The sequence below is a fragment of the Myotis daubentonii genome, chromosome 15 (genome assembly GCF_963259705.1).
Source record: "Myotis daubentonii chromosome 15, mMyoDau2.1, whole genome shotgun sequence".
In the NCBI taxonomy this organism is placed as follows: Eukaryota; Metazoa; Chordata; class Mammalia; order Chiroptera; family Vespertilionidae; genus Myotis; species Myotis daubentonii.
In genome coordinates, this window is record NC_081854.1 from 35,154,621 (window position 1) to 35,170,620 (window position 16,000).

The 16,000-nt window shown below is 42.7% G+C and overlaps 1 protein-coding gene across 1 annotated transcript in view; it reads right to left on the reverse strand.

Annotated features, from left to right (window-relative positions):
- The window catches only part of HSD17B2 (hydroxysteroid 17-beta dehydrogenase 2), a 60,394-nt gene that overhangs the window by 8,425 nt on the left and 35,969 nt on the right, over positions 1-16,000 (reverse strand). The window contains exons 2-3 of the mRNA XM_059667277.1: positions 14,836-15,048; positions 7,932-8,117 (exon numbers count right to left, since the gene is read on the reverse strand). Coding sequence (XP_059523260.1) covers positions 7,932-8,117; positions 14,836-15,048 — 399 coding nt within the window. The remainder of the gene's footprint in view (positions 1-7,931; positions 8,118-14,835; positions 15,049-16,000) is intronic.

A 16,000-nucleotide genomic window follows, 5' to 3' on the forward strand; every position in this document is an offset into this window, starting at 1 on the left:
CACAAAACACTGAACTCATTTCTTCATATAGGGAAAGCATGACTGCAATGACTGTGACCTGGTTTCTTAAATGGCAGTCTTAGTAAAGACATTGGCCATTCCCAGTCACTTAATGAAACCATACTTCAAAATAAACTATCTAGCCTTAATCTGAAAAAAAATAATGTGAGATGGTAAAATGTATGAAACCAAATATACACATGAGTATAAGTAAAACTAGGAAAAAAATGAATAAAATTGGCGGATATGCTGGTTATAATATTATACTACTAGAGGCCCAGTGCATGAAATTCGTGCACTGGAGGTGGGGCGGGGGGGCGGTTCCTCAACCTGGCCTGCGCCCTCTCGCAGTCTGGGATGGGGAGCAGACCTAAGCCAGCAGTCAGACATCCCTCTCATAGTCCGGGACCCCTCACTCCTTACCGCCCACCTGCTCACTGCTCCTTCCCACTCAGCTCGCTGCTCCTTAGTGCTGCTGTGGAGGCGGGAGAGGCTCCTTCCACTACCGCTGTACTTGCCAGCTGTGAGCCCGGCTTCTGGCTGAGCGCACTGACCACCAGGGGGCAGCTCCTGCATTGAGCGTCTGCCCCTGGTGGTCAGTGTGCATCACAGTAACCAGTTGTCTGGTTGTTCCGCCATAGTGGTCACTTAGGCTTTTATTATATAGATAATTTTGCAAAATGTTACCATTAGAGCAGTGGTTCTCAACCTTCTGGCCCTTTAAATACAGTTCCTCATGTTGTGACCCAACCATAAAATTATTTTCGTTGCTACTTCATAACTGTAATGTTGCTACTGTTATGAATCGTAATGTAAATATCTGATATGCAGGATGGTCTTAGGCGACCCCTGTGAAAGGGTCATTCAACTGCCAAAGGGGTCGCGACCCACAAGTTGAGAACCACTGCATTAGAGGAACCTGGGTAAATGGTACGTGAGATCTCTTATACTCTTCCTTTCAACTTCAGTAAATGTACAATGATCTCAATAAAAAAAAAAAAAAAAGAGCATAGTGTCTGCATCCCCATCTTCATTGCAGCATTATTTACAATAGCCAAGACATGGAAACAACCAAAGTATTCATCAACAGATAAGTGGATAAAGAAAATGTGGCTTAATATATGCAAAGGAATATTATGTAGTCATTAAACAAAAAGGAAATCCTGTCATTTGCAACAACATGAATGAACCTTGAGGGTTTTGAGTACATTATACTAAGTTACGTAAGTCAGACAGAGAAAGACAAATACTATATGACCTCACTCATATGTGGAATCTAAAAAAAACAAACTCATAGATACAGAGAACAAATTGATGGTTTCCAGAGGTGGGTAGTGGGAGGTGGGCAAAACGGGTGAAGGTGGTCAAGTGGTATAAACTTCCAGTTATAACATACATAAAATTTGGGGATGTAATATACAGTATGTACTTACTAACATCATTGAAAGGTCTGCAACTTTAAGGAAAAGAGGTATAATAAAACAAATTTTACTATAGGCTAATTGACATGAACATGAGTTAAGTCCCTACAGCATCTTATCACCATTATAATGAAACTAGTTGAATGGAACAACATTATTCAAGGGCCTGCTGTACTGCATGGTAACCATAGTTAATACTGTATTGTATACTTAAAGGGTGCTGAAAATAAAGCTTTAAAATGTTCTCATCACAAGAAAAAAATTTATAATTGTGTGAGGTGATGGTTGCTAGCTAATCTAATTGTGGTAATCATTTTATAATATATACATATATCAAATAATTATGTTGTACACTTTAATACAATGTTACATGTGAATAATACCTCAATAAAATGTGGGGTTGGGGTGGGGAAGAGCATAGGCATTGAAGTAGAAAAACTTAGAATAATGAATGTTAGTTATCTTTATTTTTCTTACATTATTATTAAAACTTTGGTCTGGCTCATATAATTTCCTTTTGGGAAAAATACAGGCATATCTCAGCGATATTGTGGGTTTGATTCCAGAACCCCACAATAAAGCAAGTATTTCAGTAAAATGGGTCATATTTTTTGCTGGCAGAGAGTCTTGCTTTAAATTTGTAAAAAACACATCTGGCCCTGCTGGTGTGGCTCAGTTGGTTGGGCCTCATTCCACACACCAGAAGATTGCTAGTTCAATTCCTGGTTAGGGCACATACCTGGGTTTTGGGTTTAATCCCCAGCTGGCTCGCTCTCTCTCTCCCTCCCTCTCTCCCTTCCTCCATTCCTCTCTCTATGCATGTCCTCAGGTGAGGATTAAAAAATAAATTTGTTTGCAGCCTTGGCAGATGTTTCCAAAGCTCTAGCATTGTTACCAGACCCCATTACCAGATGGGCCTAGGCCAGGAGCAGGTCTGCCTAGGGCCTACAGTAGTGTGTGGGTTATTGACTATGCAGGAAAGAATACCATTCCAGGTGATTTTTGAAAGTATATTTATTAAAGCTGGAGACAGTGAAACAGAGGCAGGGCTTAATGTAGAAGAAGCAACACGAGAGAGAAAGTCAGAGAAGAGGTTCAGAGGTAAGCCTGGGTTGAGCTGCTACTGCCAACTGCTCCCCTGGTTGCAAGTCTTGTGGGGTTCCTTAGAGTTTAGGAGAAAATAAGCAAAGATACAAGGCATGGGCATGTTCTAGCAAGAGCACACTGTGGATCCTTTGTCTTGAGGCTTTGTTATCTTTCCTTGGTGACTGGAATCCTAGGGGAGGTCTCATGAGAGGGTCTTTTTTTCTTCTTAATTTTCTTTCCCATCACCATTTATCCCCTCTATTCCCTCTTCCGCTTCCACCCACCCCTCAGGAGAGGGTCTTAACCGAATATTCATTAGCTTTTCTGATGTGTCCTTCAATATGTTGATTCATCGAGACAAGTGTATAAAGGAACGAGGGTTATTTTCTGGTTACTTTTGTTTGTAAAGAACATTATTGAAGAGGACTGGGACCGTGGCCGGTCTGCCTTGGGTAGTCTGGAAAATGTAAACCATTTGCTCCTAAGTGTCCTTGGTTAGGGAAGATAAAACCTTGTGATTGATTAGCTGGCTGTAAATTGCTCAAATTGTTTGGCCTTGTCTAATTATTTTGGCTCAGTTTCCCTTATTCCACTTGTCAAGGAATTTCCCTAGCTTCTTACTCTCAGCTTGTCCAAGGAGGCTTATCTTATCTTTTAAAATTTCAAATAAGCCAGGTCTTCATTTTTTGGCCTCCCATGCCAAACTTCAATGCAAATTTTTAGTTTTATTTACCAAAATGTTAGGAGACCTCATGACCTTTGTACATCCAAAGATCTACCTGGGAGCTAGGTAATTCTCCCTCCTCAAGCATGTCTGAAAGGGAGTATTTTTTAAACTTTTTGTTTGGAAATAATTATAGATTCACAGGAAGTTGCAAAGAAAATGTACCTGATAGTCCTGTTTACCCCTAACCCAGCTTCCTCTAATGATAGTGTCTTGCATAACTATAGTATGATATCAAAACCATGTAACTGACATTGGTACAATGCACAGAGCTTACTCAGTTTTCACCATTTATCTCTGTGCTCATTTATGTTTATAGTTCTGTGCAATTTGTTGTTGTTAATCCTCACTCGAGGATATTTTTTTAAAATATATTTTTATTGATTTTTTACAGAGAGGAAGGGAGAGGGATAGAGAGCTAGAAACATCGATGAGAGAGAGACATTGATCAGCTGCCTCCTGCACACCTCCCACTGGGGATGTGCTCGCAAGCAAGGTACATGCCCTTGACTGGAATCGAACCTGGGACCCTTCAGTCCGCAGGCTGACGCTCTATCCACTGAGCCAAACCAGTTAGGGCAAGGATATTTTTTCCATTGATTTTTTTAGTTTTTAGAAAGGGAGGGAAGGGAAGAGAGAGAGAGACAGAAACATCGATCAGTTACCTCCCATATGGGCCCTGACCAGGAATTGAACCTCCAACCTTTTGATGCACTGGACAGTGCTCCAACCAACTGAGCCATCCCTCCAGGGCAATGTTCTGTTTTTTTAATTATAGCCATTCTAGTGGGTGTGAAATGTGACCTCATTGTAGTTTTGATTTCCTGTTTTTAAGTAACCCTCCTGATGATTCTAATGCAAAAGCTGCCTACGGACAGTAGCATTTACTTAGGAACTATTATACAGAGTGTCCCCAAAAATGTATACACACTTGAACAGCTGATAGCTCAATTTTGAAAATGAAATGTTATTTTAATAAACGCTGCCTTTATAATTATTCAAAAGTGTGCGTATACATTTTTGGGGGACGCTCCATAGAAATGTAGAATCTTAGCCCTACCCTCTTCAGACCTACCAGTCAAAATCTTCATTTTAACAAAGATCCCCAGGTGATCACTACACACATTCGTATTTGAGAAGCTTTGATGTAAGAGACAGGCAACCCTATATTGCTAACACCTCCTAATCATTCTTTTAGCACTAAAAGTTAGGGTCTGTGATTTTTTTGCCCCGTTTACCTGGTATGTCCTTGTTTGATAGTCTGGAAAAGTGAGAGGAACACAGAACTTACAGTAAAACAAATAGACCAGGTTCCAATCCTGACTCCAGCATTTACCCGCTGGATAATCCCAGACTAGAGTGTACTTGAAATAGAAAAGGAATTAATACCTGCATCCTGCAAACCTTGGGATTAAGTGACTTTGGGATCGCAAGTGTCTAGTACAATTTAGCGCAGAGGTAGTTTACTCAATTTTGTTCTCTCTTCCTCTTGCCCTACACTAGCCCTGGCTTTTGTATGAGAGTTTCAGCAAAGCAACTCTCAGCTTTGGCTTCCTCTCACATCACCGAGCAGCTGAGGGACTGGCTGAATGATTTGCCAGATCAGTGATTTCCTTAAAGCAGCCAGCTCAGCAAGAAAACATCCACGAATGACCCCACAATCAACTTCTCTGCACTAAGACCAGGCTCAAAGCTGGAACCATGAACTCTGCCAGATACCTATAATACACAGACGTGTAACAATCTCTAAGGCTATTTATTTTGGTGTAATTTTCATACATTTTAACCAGTAAATGTGCTAAGTAAGCACTCAGAATCCATAATGCATTTATATCTACAGCCAAGATCAGAGGTTCTCAACTGGGGGTGATTTTTCGTGATCCCTTCCTACCAGTGTGGCAATCTCTGAAGATTTGTCAGTGCTCAGGGTGGGTGCTACTTACATCTAGTGCAGTGGTTCTCAACCTTCTTAATGCCACAACCCTTTAATGCAGTTCCTCATGTTGTGGTGACCCCCAATTTCATTGTTACAAATTGAACATAATTAAAGCATAGTGATTAATCACAAAAACAATATGTAATTATATATGTTTTCCGATGGTCTTAAGCTACCCCTGTAAAAGTGTCGATTGACCCCCAAAGGGGTCGTGACTCACAAGTTGAGAACCGCTGATCTAGTGGGTTACCACATCCTACAATGCATCTTATGGCCTTTCCCCGGGGAAAATTAGCCTCTCCCAAAATCAATAATGCTGAGGTTGTGAAACACTGCCCTAGACTCCTAAACTCAGGCGCTGGGTCACACTCATTAATAGGTAATAAAATGGGTACATAAACAAATGAGGTGACCTACCCTAGATCATCCAGCTAATAATAGAGGAGCAGGATTCAAACCACAACTGGCTCAAAAGCCCTGAGGCCCGAATTGTTTTATAAGGCTTGTTTTCAAACATTCTTGTTCAAGTCCAGCTTACAACTGCATGTACATACACAAGTTTTACTCTGCAACTTCTTAAGAAGCAAACAGGCCAGAAAAAGCTTTTATTTTATTTATTTTATTTTATTTATTTATTTATTTATTTATTTATTTATTTATTTATTTATTATTTTTCTTTTTAAATCCTTACCCGATGATATTTTTCCATTGATTTCAGAGACAGTGTAAGAGAGAGGGAAAGACAGAGAGAAACATCCATGTGAGAGAAACTCATTGATTGGTTGCCTCCTGCATGTGCCCTGATTATGGCCCCGCCGGGGAGGAGTCTGCAATTGAGGTGCATGCCCTTGATCAGAATCAAACCCTGGACCCTTCAGTCCACAGGCTGACACTCTATCCACCAAGCCAAACTGGCTGGGGCCAGAAAAAGCTTTTAGACCTCTCAAACATAAAGATTTTTCAAGTGCCCTTTGTACAATCAGTCTAACAATTACCTCCCAATTCCTTTCTTCCTTGGTTAAATATTTAGCTAACTGCTTTGCCAGGATTTGGGTCAAAGAGCTATTTATTTATGTGGTAAGGATGGTAAACATGATTATAAGATATAAAATTCTACCAGAGAAGGCATGGTCAAATCTAAAAGTAGTAAGTTGTTAGGGCTAATGTGTGACAGGGAACAGCAGGACGAACAGCAACTCATTGTCACTGTTAGGGGTGGTGATGCAGCAGCTGGCAGGATAAAAAGCCACAGATGCACATATAGCCAGCCTCTTCCCCATTGTCATGGTGGATGGCTTTTGGATCTCTAACTCATTACATGCCAGGTATGGCTGGTGCTTAAACACCTGTCATTTCATCTCATCTCACCATAACCCTAAGAAGAAGCAATTATTAGCCCCATGGTAAAATGAGGAAGCTGCCGCTCAGGTGTTCAGGACTTTGTCCTAGGTCACTCAGGTGTCAGTGGTAAAGATAGGTTCACAACCTGGACAGTTTCTCTCCACTTTGCTCGGCTGGCTTCCTCTCCCTTTTGAAACTGATTCTAACTGTATAGTTACATGACCTCGCTCTTTCTGTTTCAAGGTCCTTCCTGTAGGAATGGGAAATGTGGGAGAGAAGGATATATTCATAATGTGGTTGACTTTTCAGAAAAGAATTTAAAGAAGCAACGTTTCTTCCCTGCCCCAATTCTTATGAGACTGAGGCGGGAGTGTCAGAGTCAAGGAGTAACTGGAAGATGGAGGAAGGGGCCATGAGCCAAGGAATGCAGGAGGCTTCTAGAAGCTAGACAAGTCAATGTAATTGATTCTCCCTTAGAGACTCCAGAAGGAATGCAGCCCTGCTGACACCTTGATTCTAGCCCAGTGAGACCTCTCACCTTCAGAACTGTAAGAGAAATTTGTATTAGTTAGCCATTAAATTTGTGGTTATCTGTCATAGCAACAGTAGTAAAGTAATACACTTTGGTTGATGGTGCATCTGTGCTTTCTCCATGCCTTCTAGCCCCACCCCATCCTCCAAAAATAAAAATAAAAGTAAAGTAAATAAAACAACTGTGGGAACTGACCTTAATATCCATCATGGGCTTCCATACAGGGACTCACTCTGCCCCAGGCATTCCAAGCACTCCTAGATAACATCTTTTATCACTACGTGATCTCACACAAAGGGCATTGTTTATGAACGTGAGATAATTAAAGTTGATTCAAGTTGTGGACTATCTGTTCTTGGACATGGAGAGAAATGAGTCATCAAATGTCTCACTCTGACCCAATTGTATGGGAGATTTCAAAATGAAGAGAATGATCTTATGGAAAACAATAGTAGGCAGCCAACTGAGAACGGTACTCTGAAGTACCAACAGAATGAAGACATTTGCCTACTCATCTTACAGGGAACAAAAGAGGATGCTGAGTTCACAGAGGACTGAAAGTAGGTTACCTGTAATGCTGACATTAACTGTATGCAGAATTTTCTGTTCAGATCTAGGGAGCTTGTGCATTGGCTATGCCAATGTGAAAATATGCAACAACCTTAAATTCCTATTAATGAATACATGAGTTAGAAGGTACGTTAGAGCTTGTACATAAAAAGGTTTTAAAGGAGATAAAGGTTTCATTGCTTTAAGGTCAACAGTAAACATACAGTTTGACTGATCATGACCCAGCCCTGCATGAGCATGTCCTGCTTTCTTGTTAGCCCACAAAGAATGCAGCGAGCCACGTCTTGCACTGCACAGCCTTGTGGGGAAAGGCCAACTCACCTGCCATGCTGCTGATGTTCACCAGCCTCCCCTTGGATTTCCTAAGAAGAGGCAAAAATGCCTTCGTGACTTCCACAGCCCCGAAGAAGTTCACGTCCATGCATCGTTTGTAGTGGATCATAGGAATGAGCTCCCCATCAGTGGGTAAGCCAAGGATCCCAGCATTGTTGACCACAGCCCACAGTCCTGAGAACAGAAAGGAACAGCGCTGAGGTTGGGCCAGACTAGAGAGCAGGACAATTTTTAACACTTTAAGTTCGAGAGTCAAAAGGGCCTCTTTGAGATTAAGGACAGATCACTGACACTCTCCAAACTCAGTCTCTTTTAATACCTACAACCACCTGCCCTGAGGGGTTATGTGGGGAGTAAATTTGTGAAATATCAAGCAGTATTTTTGGAGGCATTTTCTTTTGCTTCAGAGCACTTCCCTACACCATGCAGCTCGATAAGAGTCTACCTCATGCTTCTCCCTCCAAGGAATGTGTAGAGACAGTATGGTATCTTTAGTACAATGCAGGATGGCATAAGAGCCTGTCTGCCCTTTTCCTTAGACAAGAAGATCTCCTCGTCCCGGGAAACAGGGAAACTAGAGAACAAGTGCCAAGAGCTAAGAAGACTGCAAAGGCCCTGAGCCCTATTTTCCCCAACCAGCCTGATTCCCTTGATAAGAATCACCAGAAGGCCCTAGCTGGTTTGGCTTAGTGCCATGGTTGGCAAACCGCAGCTCTCGAGCCACATGCAGCTCTTTGGCCCCTTGAGTGTGGCTCTTCCACAAAACACCATGTACGGGTGCGCACATACAGTGTGATTGAAACTTCGTGGCCCATGCGCAGAAGTCAGTATTTTGTGAAGAGCCACACTGAAGGTGCCAAAGAGCCACATGTGGCTTGCAAGCCGTGGTTTGCCGAGCCGCAGTTTGCTGACCACTGGAGGATAGAGCATCAGCCCTCAGACTGAAGGGTCTCAGGTTCAATTCTGGTCAAGGGCATGTACCTCAGTTGCAGGCTCGATCCCTGGCCCCAACCCAAGGCTAGTATGGGAGGCAACCAATCAATGTGTCTCTCTTACATTGATTCTTTCTCTATCTCTCCCCCTCCCTTCCACTCTCTCTGAAAATCAATGGAGAAAATATCCTCCAGTGAGGATTAACAACACACACACACACACACACACACACACACACACACACACGCAAGGAAACAAGAAGAAAAGAAAAAGAATCACTAGAAGGGCTTATTCAAATATATTGCTGGTCCATCCCTCTAGAGAATCTGATTTGGGATGTCTGGAGACCTGAGAATCTGCATTTCCAACAAGTTCCCAGGCAACGCTGATGCTGTCCTGGACCACTTGGAGAATCACTGTCCACAACTAGTGGTTTTCAACCTTCGCTGCACATTTGGCTCACCTGGGAGGCTTTTTAAAGCCCCAGTGCCCAGGCCACATCCCAACCAACTAGAACAGAACTCTTGGATGAGGGAGAGAGGGGACCTTTTAAATAGTAGTTAACATTTTTCCCCAGGTGATTCCAGTACACAAGCTTGGGAACCATTGCCATAAATAGTAGGAGAGAGGTAACTGAAAAACTCCAGATGTTTTGGGGGATGAGGGATCTGAAGCAGAGGTGAGTGGTCTGGGTCCTCTTTATCTGAGAAAAAAAGAGGTGGCAGGACCTAACGTATGTTTAGCTTGATGGGCCTGAAACAGAATCTCTGAGTGCCCTAAGCCTCAGCATGCTTTAGAACAGTGGTTCTCAAGGTGTGGTCCAGCATCAGCAGCATCTTACCAACTGGGCATTTTTAGACATGCCATTCTGGAACCCCACCTCAGACCTGCTGGATCAGAAACTGCCAATCAGAAATTGTTGAATCTGATACAACCTGCCTTCCAGGCGATCCTGCAGCATGCTCAAGTGAGAGAACCTGCGTTATGTACAGGACACGAATGAGCCTCAACACTGGCAGAGTGCAGAAATGGCAGGAGGCACCAAGCCTAGCATCTAGGAAGTTGGTACATGAGGACTGGATGGAGCATTGGACATCTCCACGGGGGGCCAACATGAAGAATTGACAATCCAAGATGAACTGTCCCATCCCCAGGAATGTAGGTGCTACTACCCCAGGGAAATGAGATGAAGTTGAAAATGACAGAAATGCTTTTTGCCACATGTCAGAAAGATGGCTCAAAATAGAAATGAGTTGAGTTATAGAAAATAAAGTTCCATGTCTGCACACTTGAGTTGGTGACATTTCACACATCATCATGTTAGGAAAATCCAGAGAGAGGGTGCCTGGCATGTAGTAAGAGCTCAACAGCTATTAGGATGGTGAGGGGTGATGAGAATGCCTCCACTAGCATCCTGTCACTCAATGAGGGTTTTAATTCACTCAGCTTGTGGCACACCTTTAACCAGTCAACATGCAGACTCAGCTTGAGAATGCCCTTGAACAGGGCTCGGCAAACTTTTTATATAAAAAGCTAGATAGTAAATATTTTAGTGTTATAGGTCCTACTGTCTCAACTCTGCCATGATCAAGTCAGAAAAACCAGATTATATGTAAATGAGTGGGCATGGCTGGGTGCCAATAAAACGATGTATAGACATTGACATTTGAATTCCATATAATTTGTGTCGAAAAATTCTTCCGATTTCTTTTAACTATTTATAAATGTTAAAAAAAATCCTTAGCTCACAGACTATACAAAAATAGGTGGCAGAGCTACATGATAGACTTTAAATGACAAAGTTAAAGCGATAGAAAACAGATGAGTTATTGTCAGGGATTAAGGATGAGACTATGACTCTAAAAGGGTTTAGCATGAGAGAGCCTGGTATTGATGAAACAGTTCTGTATCTTGATTGTGGTGATTTTAGCACAAGCCTACACATTATGATATTGCAGAACTACACACACACACACACACACACACACACACACACACATTTGCATGTATGGAATCTGAATAAACTCTATGGATTATATTAATGCCAATTTCCTAATTTTGCTATTGTACTATAGTTATGCAAGATGTTGCTACTGAGAGAGGCTTGGCAGACGGTGCTTGGTATCTCCCTGTACATTTTTTTTGAAACTTCCTGTGAATCTACAATTATTTCTAAATAAAATGCTAAACAAAACAACAACAACAAAAAACAAACAAACAGGTAGAGCCATAGTTTGCCAACTCCTGTCATAGAATTCTAAGCTGGCCATTATGCCCTTTATACCTATAGGGCTTTAAAATAATATTCATTAATAATTAACCATATGCTAACACTAAGTTAATAATGTGTTGTGTAGGAACACAGCACAGCTGCTGGCCCTCGTCCAGGAGCAGCAGTTTCCTGGTTTATCTATAAGTTCCAAAGGGTTCTTTAGCAAACATCCTTCTTTCTGATTTTAAACTCTCCTGTTTCACTGCTCCTCGTTCTCTTTGATTTGAGAGGCTGAATTTGAGAGAGACCTCGAGGAGAACAGGCAACGGTGTATTGGTAGTTCTGTCTCAGAAGAGGATTGCCCTCTAGAATGCTGGCTCCCAAACACCAGCGGCTCATACCTGGTAAAACGCACTCACCACACGCCTTCATCCCTGGACACTGGCATGGTAGTTCTCCCTATTTTATTGTTCAATGTGGTCAGTACTGCTCCTCTGGCTTCATTAGAGGCCTCTGTATTGAATATCTCCTTGAATAAGACATCATGAAATCAAACTCATGAGAGGAACAAACTCAACCTGGTAAGATAGCAAAAGACTAGGGCAGGAAAAGGTACCTTTCTATAAAATGATAGCACATTGCTAAGCTTGCTGAAAATGGATTCCTGATAACCAACAATCTATTTTTCTCTCATCCTCTCATTTCTTAGATGTTTATTGAATATTTACTATATGACTGGGACTGCCCTTAATAGTGAATGAATGGAAACTAAGACCCCTAACTGAGTGCTTTCCTCATGTCAGGGACTCTTGTAAGTGCTGTCTTTGTAATAACTACCAGAGGCCTGATGCATGAAATTCGTGCAAGGGGCTCGGCCCTCACAGCCCTGGCTTAGTCCAGAAGGTCGTCCAGAAGGTTGTTCAGCGGTCCAGTCTAATTAGCATGTTACACTTTTATTATTATAGATTACTTCACATATCAAATGAGACAGATAACATTACTCTCTTTGTGCTGTGAAGAGAATATAAGCAGGAAGTGTTTGAGGCTTCCATAGATAGCCCTATATTAAAACCAACACAGAAGAAAGCAGAGCTAAGAGACTAGATCCTGATGACATTGCTTAAGTTCCTGGATCCAGACATGCCTGAAGCCAACTGGTCTTCTCAATCACATAAGCAAATACATTCCCTTTATGCTTCAGCAATTTTTAAAAATATTTTTATTGATTTCAGAGAGGAAGGAAGAGGGAGAGAGATAGAAACAGATGAGAATCATTGATTGGCTGCCTCCTGCACGTCCCCTACTGGGGATTGAGCCCACAACCCAGGCATGTGCCCTTGACTGGAATCAAACCTGGGACCCTTCAGTCTGCAGGCTGATGCTCTATCCACTGAGCCAAACCAGTCAGGGCTGCTTCAGCAACTTTGAATTGGGTCATGTCACTTGCATCTCAAAGAATCCTAATGAAAACATGGTTCTAGCTCTCAAGGAACCTAGTGGTGAGGATTGGTAGATGGATAGATACTTAAAATAATGCAGTGATATGAACGTCTGCAAAGTATAATGAGTGAGTGTCCAGAAGAGGAAGTGAATGATGTAGCCTGGATTACCAGAAAGGTCATGCAACAGATATTATATTTGAGCCAGGTCTTCTGTGGAAGTAGAGTCTGCACTTGGATAAAGGCAAGAGCCTTAGCAAAGGAAGTGGAGGCCAGCAGAGAATTTTGGCAAGAGGAAGCAGAATATGCAAAGATACAAACTAGCACATTCTAGTCTGGAAACCATTCAGAATTAAGAGTTTGGCAGGGGCCACTATCCTGAAAGGCCTTCAAATACATGTTAAGATATTTAGATTTTATTTGGAGAACCACTGAACTACGTAATGAGACATAGAAAACACCTACCACAGAGCTGGCTCATGGGAGGAACCCAAGACATGAAAACCCTGTATGTCAAGGGGTTTTTAGGGAATAGATGACATAAGATGTGCACATTATAAAGATTACCATTCATTTGGAAAATAATGGGAAAGGTAAAGGGGGTCATTGTGGGAGCCCAGGTGGGAGATGAGGACCTTTGCTAAGCCATAGCTGCCTAGAGATGGTAGGAAGGTCTGGGATGATAAAGATCTAGGAGGTATAACTGACAGGGCTCCAGACCAATAGGATGCAGGAATCACAGGTAGCCGCAGGTTTAAGAGACACCCCCCAGGTTGCTGGTTTGAATGCTAACACCTGAGCCAAGGGGTGCAGAGGGTAAACTGATTTGCAGACTGGCAGCAGAGGTCAGATTTTGACAAATCAGGTTGGGGTGTCTGATAGGTAATTTTATATACATGTAGTTTTGGACATTGAAAAGAGGGCTAGGTTGGCAATACAGATTTGGAAGTTACTTAAATCACAGTTGCTTAAATCTCAGTGTTTCTCAACTGAGGCAGAATAGTAGCATCACCTGGGGAGCTTTAAGATAGACTGATACCTAGGACCCCACCTAGATCTTCTTTACAGCTGACATTCCCAGTAAAAGGATAGCAACATTGCCAGCCTTGTGGCTGAAGGATTAGCTGAGTTTTTGTAGGTAGATACTGATGTGGTTGGTTGCGGGAGGGGTTCCCAGGCTGGGTGGGTATCCGGAGTGATAGACCGGTGCCTCAGAAGGCCTCATGCTTGGTTGAATTCCCTGCTGGGACCATCTTAAAGTCTTAATCGTTTTTTAAACTAAAAGGGCCTCATATAACTTTCATTTTGCACTGGGCCCCCAACATATGTAGCCCATCCTGGGACCAAACTTGAATATTTTCAAACACTCCCCGGTGCAAAGTCCTGGTGTAGGGAAACAACAGTCTAGCCCAGGGGTGGGCAAACTTTTTGACTCGAGGGCCACAATGGGTTCTTAAACTGGACCGGAGGGCCGGAACAAAAGCATGGATGGAGGGTTTGTGTGAACTAATATAAATTCAAAGTAAACATCATTACATAAAAGGGTACGGTCTTCTTTTTTTTTTTTTTTTTTTTTAGTTTTATTCATTTCAAACGGGCCGGATCCAGCCCGTGGGCCGTAGTTTGCCCACGGCTGGTCTAGCCCAAAAAATGTGGAGTGGGAAGTTTGGGATAGATCCTCAGTAACATTCACATTTATGGACAGGCTTAAGGGGTAGAAAAAAAGGCTCAGATAGAAGCAGAAAGAATGATCAGCAAACTACGAGGGCAGTAGGAGTCTGGTGACACCAAAGCCAAGGCAGGGGAGGGTAATCGCCACATTTAAACACTGCAGGGTAGTTAAGAACTTGGAGTTCAGGATAATGCTGACTAGCTTGGCCAGACCAGGGCAGCAGAGTTCCAAAGAGCTTGGCCATGAACGAAGGGATCAAGAAAGGGCAGTGGCTAAGGAAGGACCGTGATTACGAAGCTTTTAAAAAACCTAATACATGTTAATATTGGTGTAAGGAGAGAACTGAGGAAGGGGTGGGAGGCGGTGATTGATGGGAGAGTGACTGAGCAGATGTTGGAGGAACCAGGATAAAGAATTCTGTAAGTACTTGAAGACAGACCATGCCTGACTCATTCCTAACGTCCGCATGTCTACGAGAGGCCCCCGCACGTGGCAGGTGCTCTGTAGTGGTGTCTTCAGATGGGGTCAGCAGCCAGAATGGACTAGAGGGCAACAGTAATTAGAGGCTGGAACCCGTGTTGGGCATTTGCCAGGAGGTGGAGGGCAATGCAGGGCATGGGTGGCTGAAGGCAGTACCTCTGTTCTGCACCTTCTGCACCACTTTGCTGTAGGCGTCTTTTATCTGCTGCGAGTCGGTGACATCCAGCTGGAGCACAGAGAAGCGCGTGGAGCAGGTTCTTCGCAGCTCCTCTGCCCCTGATCCATTTTCATTCAGAACTCCAGCAAACACAGTGAAGCCCAGCTGGTCCAGATACTTGGACAAAGCATGACCAATCCCAGAATCACTACCTGCAAGGGGTCAAAGCAAGACAAAGTGGCTCCGGAGAAAATATTTAATAAGGAAACACACCACATGTTATTTGTGATGGTCCATATTCTCTGGACAGAGTGGGTCTTGAGGAATTTTCTTTATCTGAGCGGGAAATGGGTGGAGAAGCCGAAAGAGACAATTTTTTTTCTGTATATAAAAAAGGAAATGAGGGAGAATTTGGGGTAGGAGAAAAGCTGATGGGAGGATGACCAGGAGTAGCTGGTGGCAAAAGAACTTAGGAGGGAACAAAGCCTCTCTTTACTAAATCTGGTTTTGTTTTTTTTATTTGAAAGTGAATTAATAAAGCCAAAGTTGACAGGAGGCCATCTGCTCCATTTGCTTGGCCTTACCAATGAGGAAGGATAGCATAGAGGCCTGAGTGTGAGCTTGGCCCCTCCCATCCCTACCTGTACAACCTCGGTCAGGTTATTTTACCTTTCTATGACTAACTTCCTCATCTGTAAAATGGGCTTAATAATGGTACCTACATCAGTTAATATTTGTGATGTGCTTAACAGTGCCTGTTTCAAGTAATTACTGTATAGGTCTTTTTTTTTTTTTTTTTTTAACAAAACTATGCCATCCTTCCTGATTTTCAGGCCTTTACATGCACAATATTGGTTGATGGGGATTTTGCCTCAACCAACAGTTAGCTAAACATCTGGATTAAGATTCAGACTCCTTGATTCTGCCTCTTCCACGTCCGAGCCTTGGGAAATGTTATATATAGCCCTTTGGAACCTCCACATCCTCATCTGGGAAGTGGGGTTATAATAGTGTCTCCCTCATGGGCTGAGCTTGAAAGTCAACAAGACAAAGGGTATTTTTGCACAAGGTCCAACATGTCACGTGTGGCTGTTATCAGTATAGTGGCTATAACCCAGGCATGATTTCTGATTTACAGTGTTAGAGATAAGGCTGTGCTAGCCC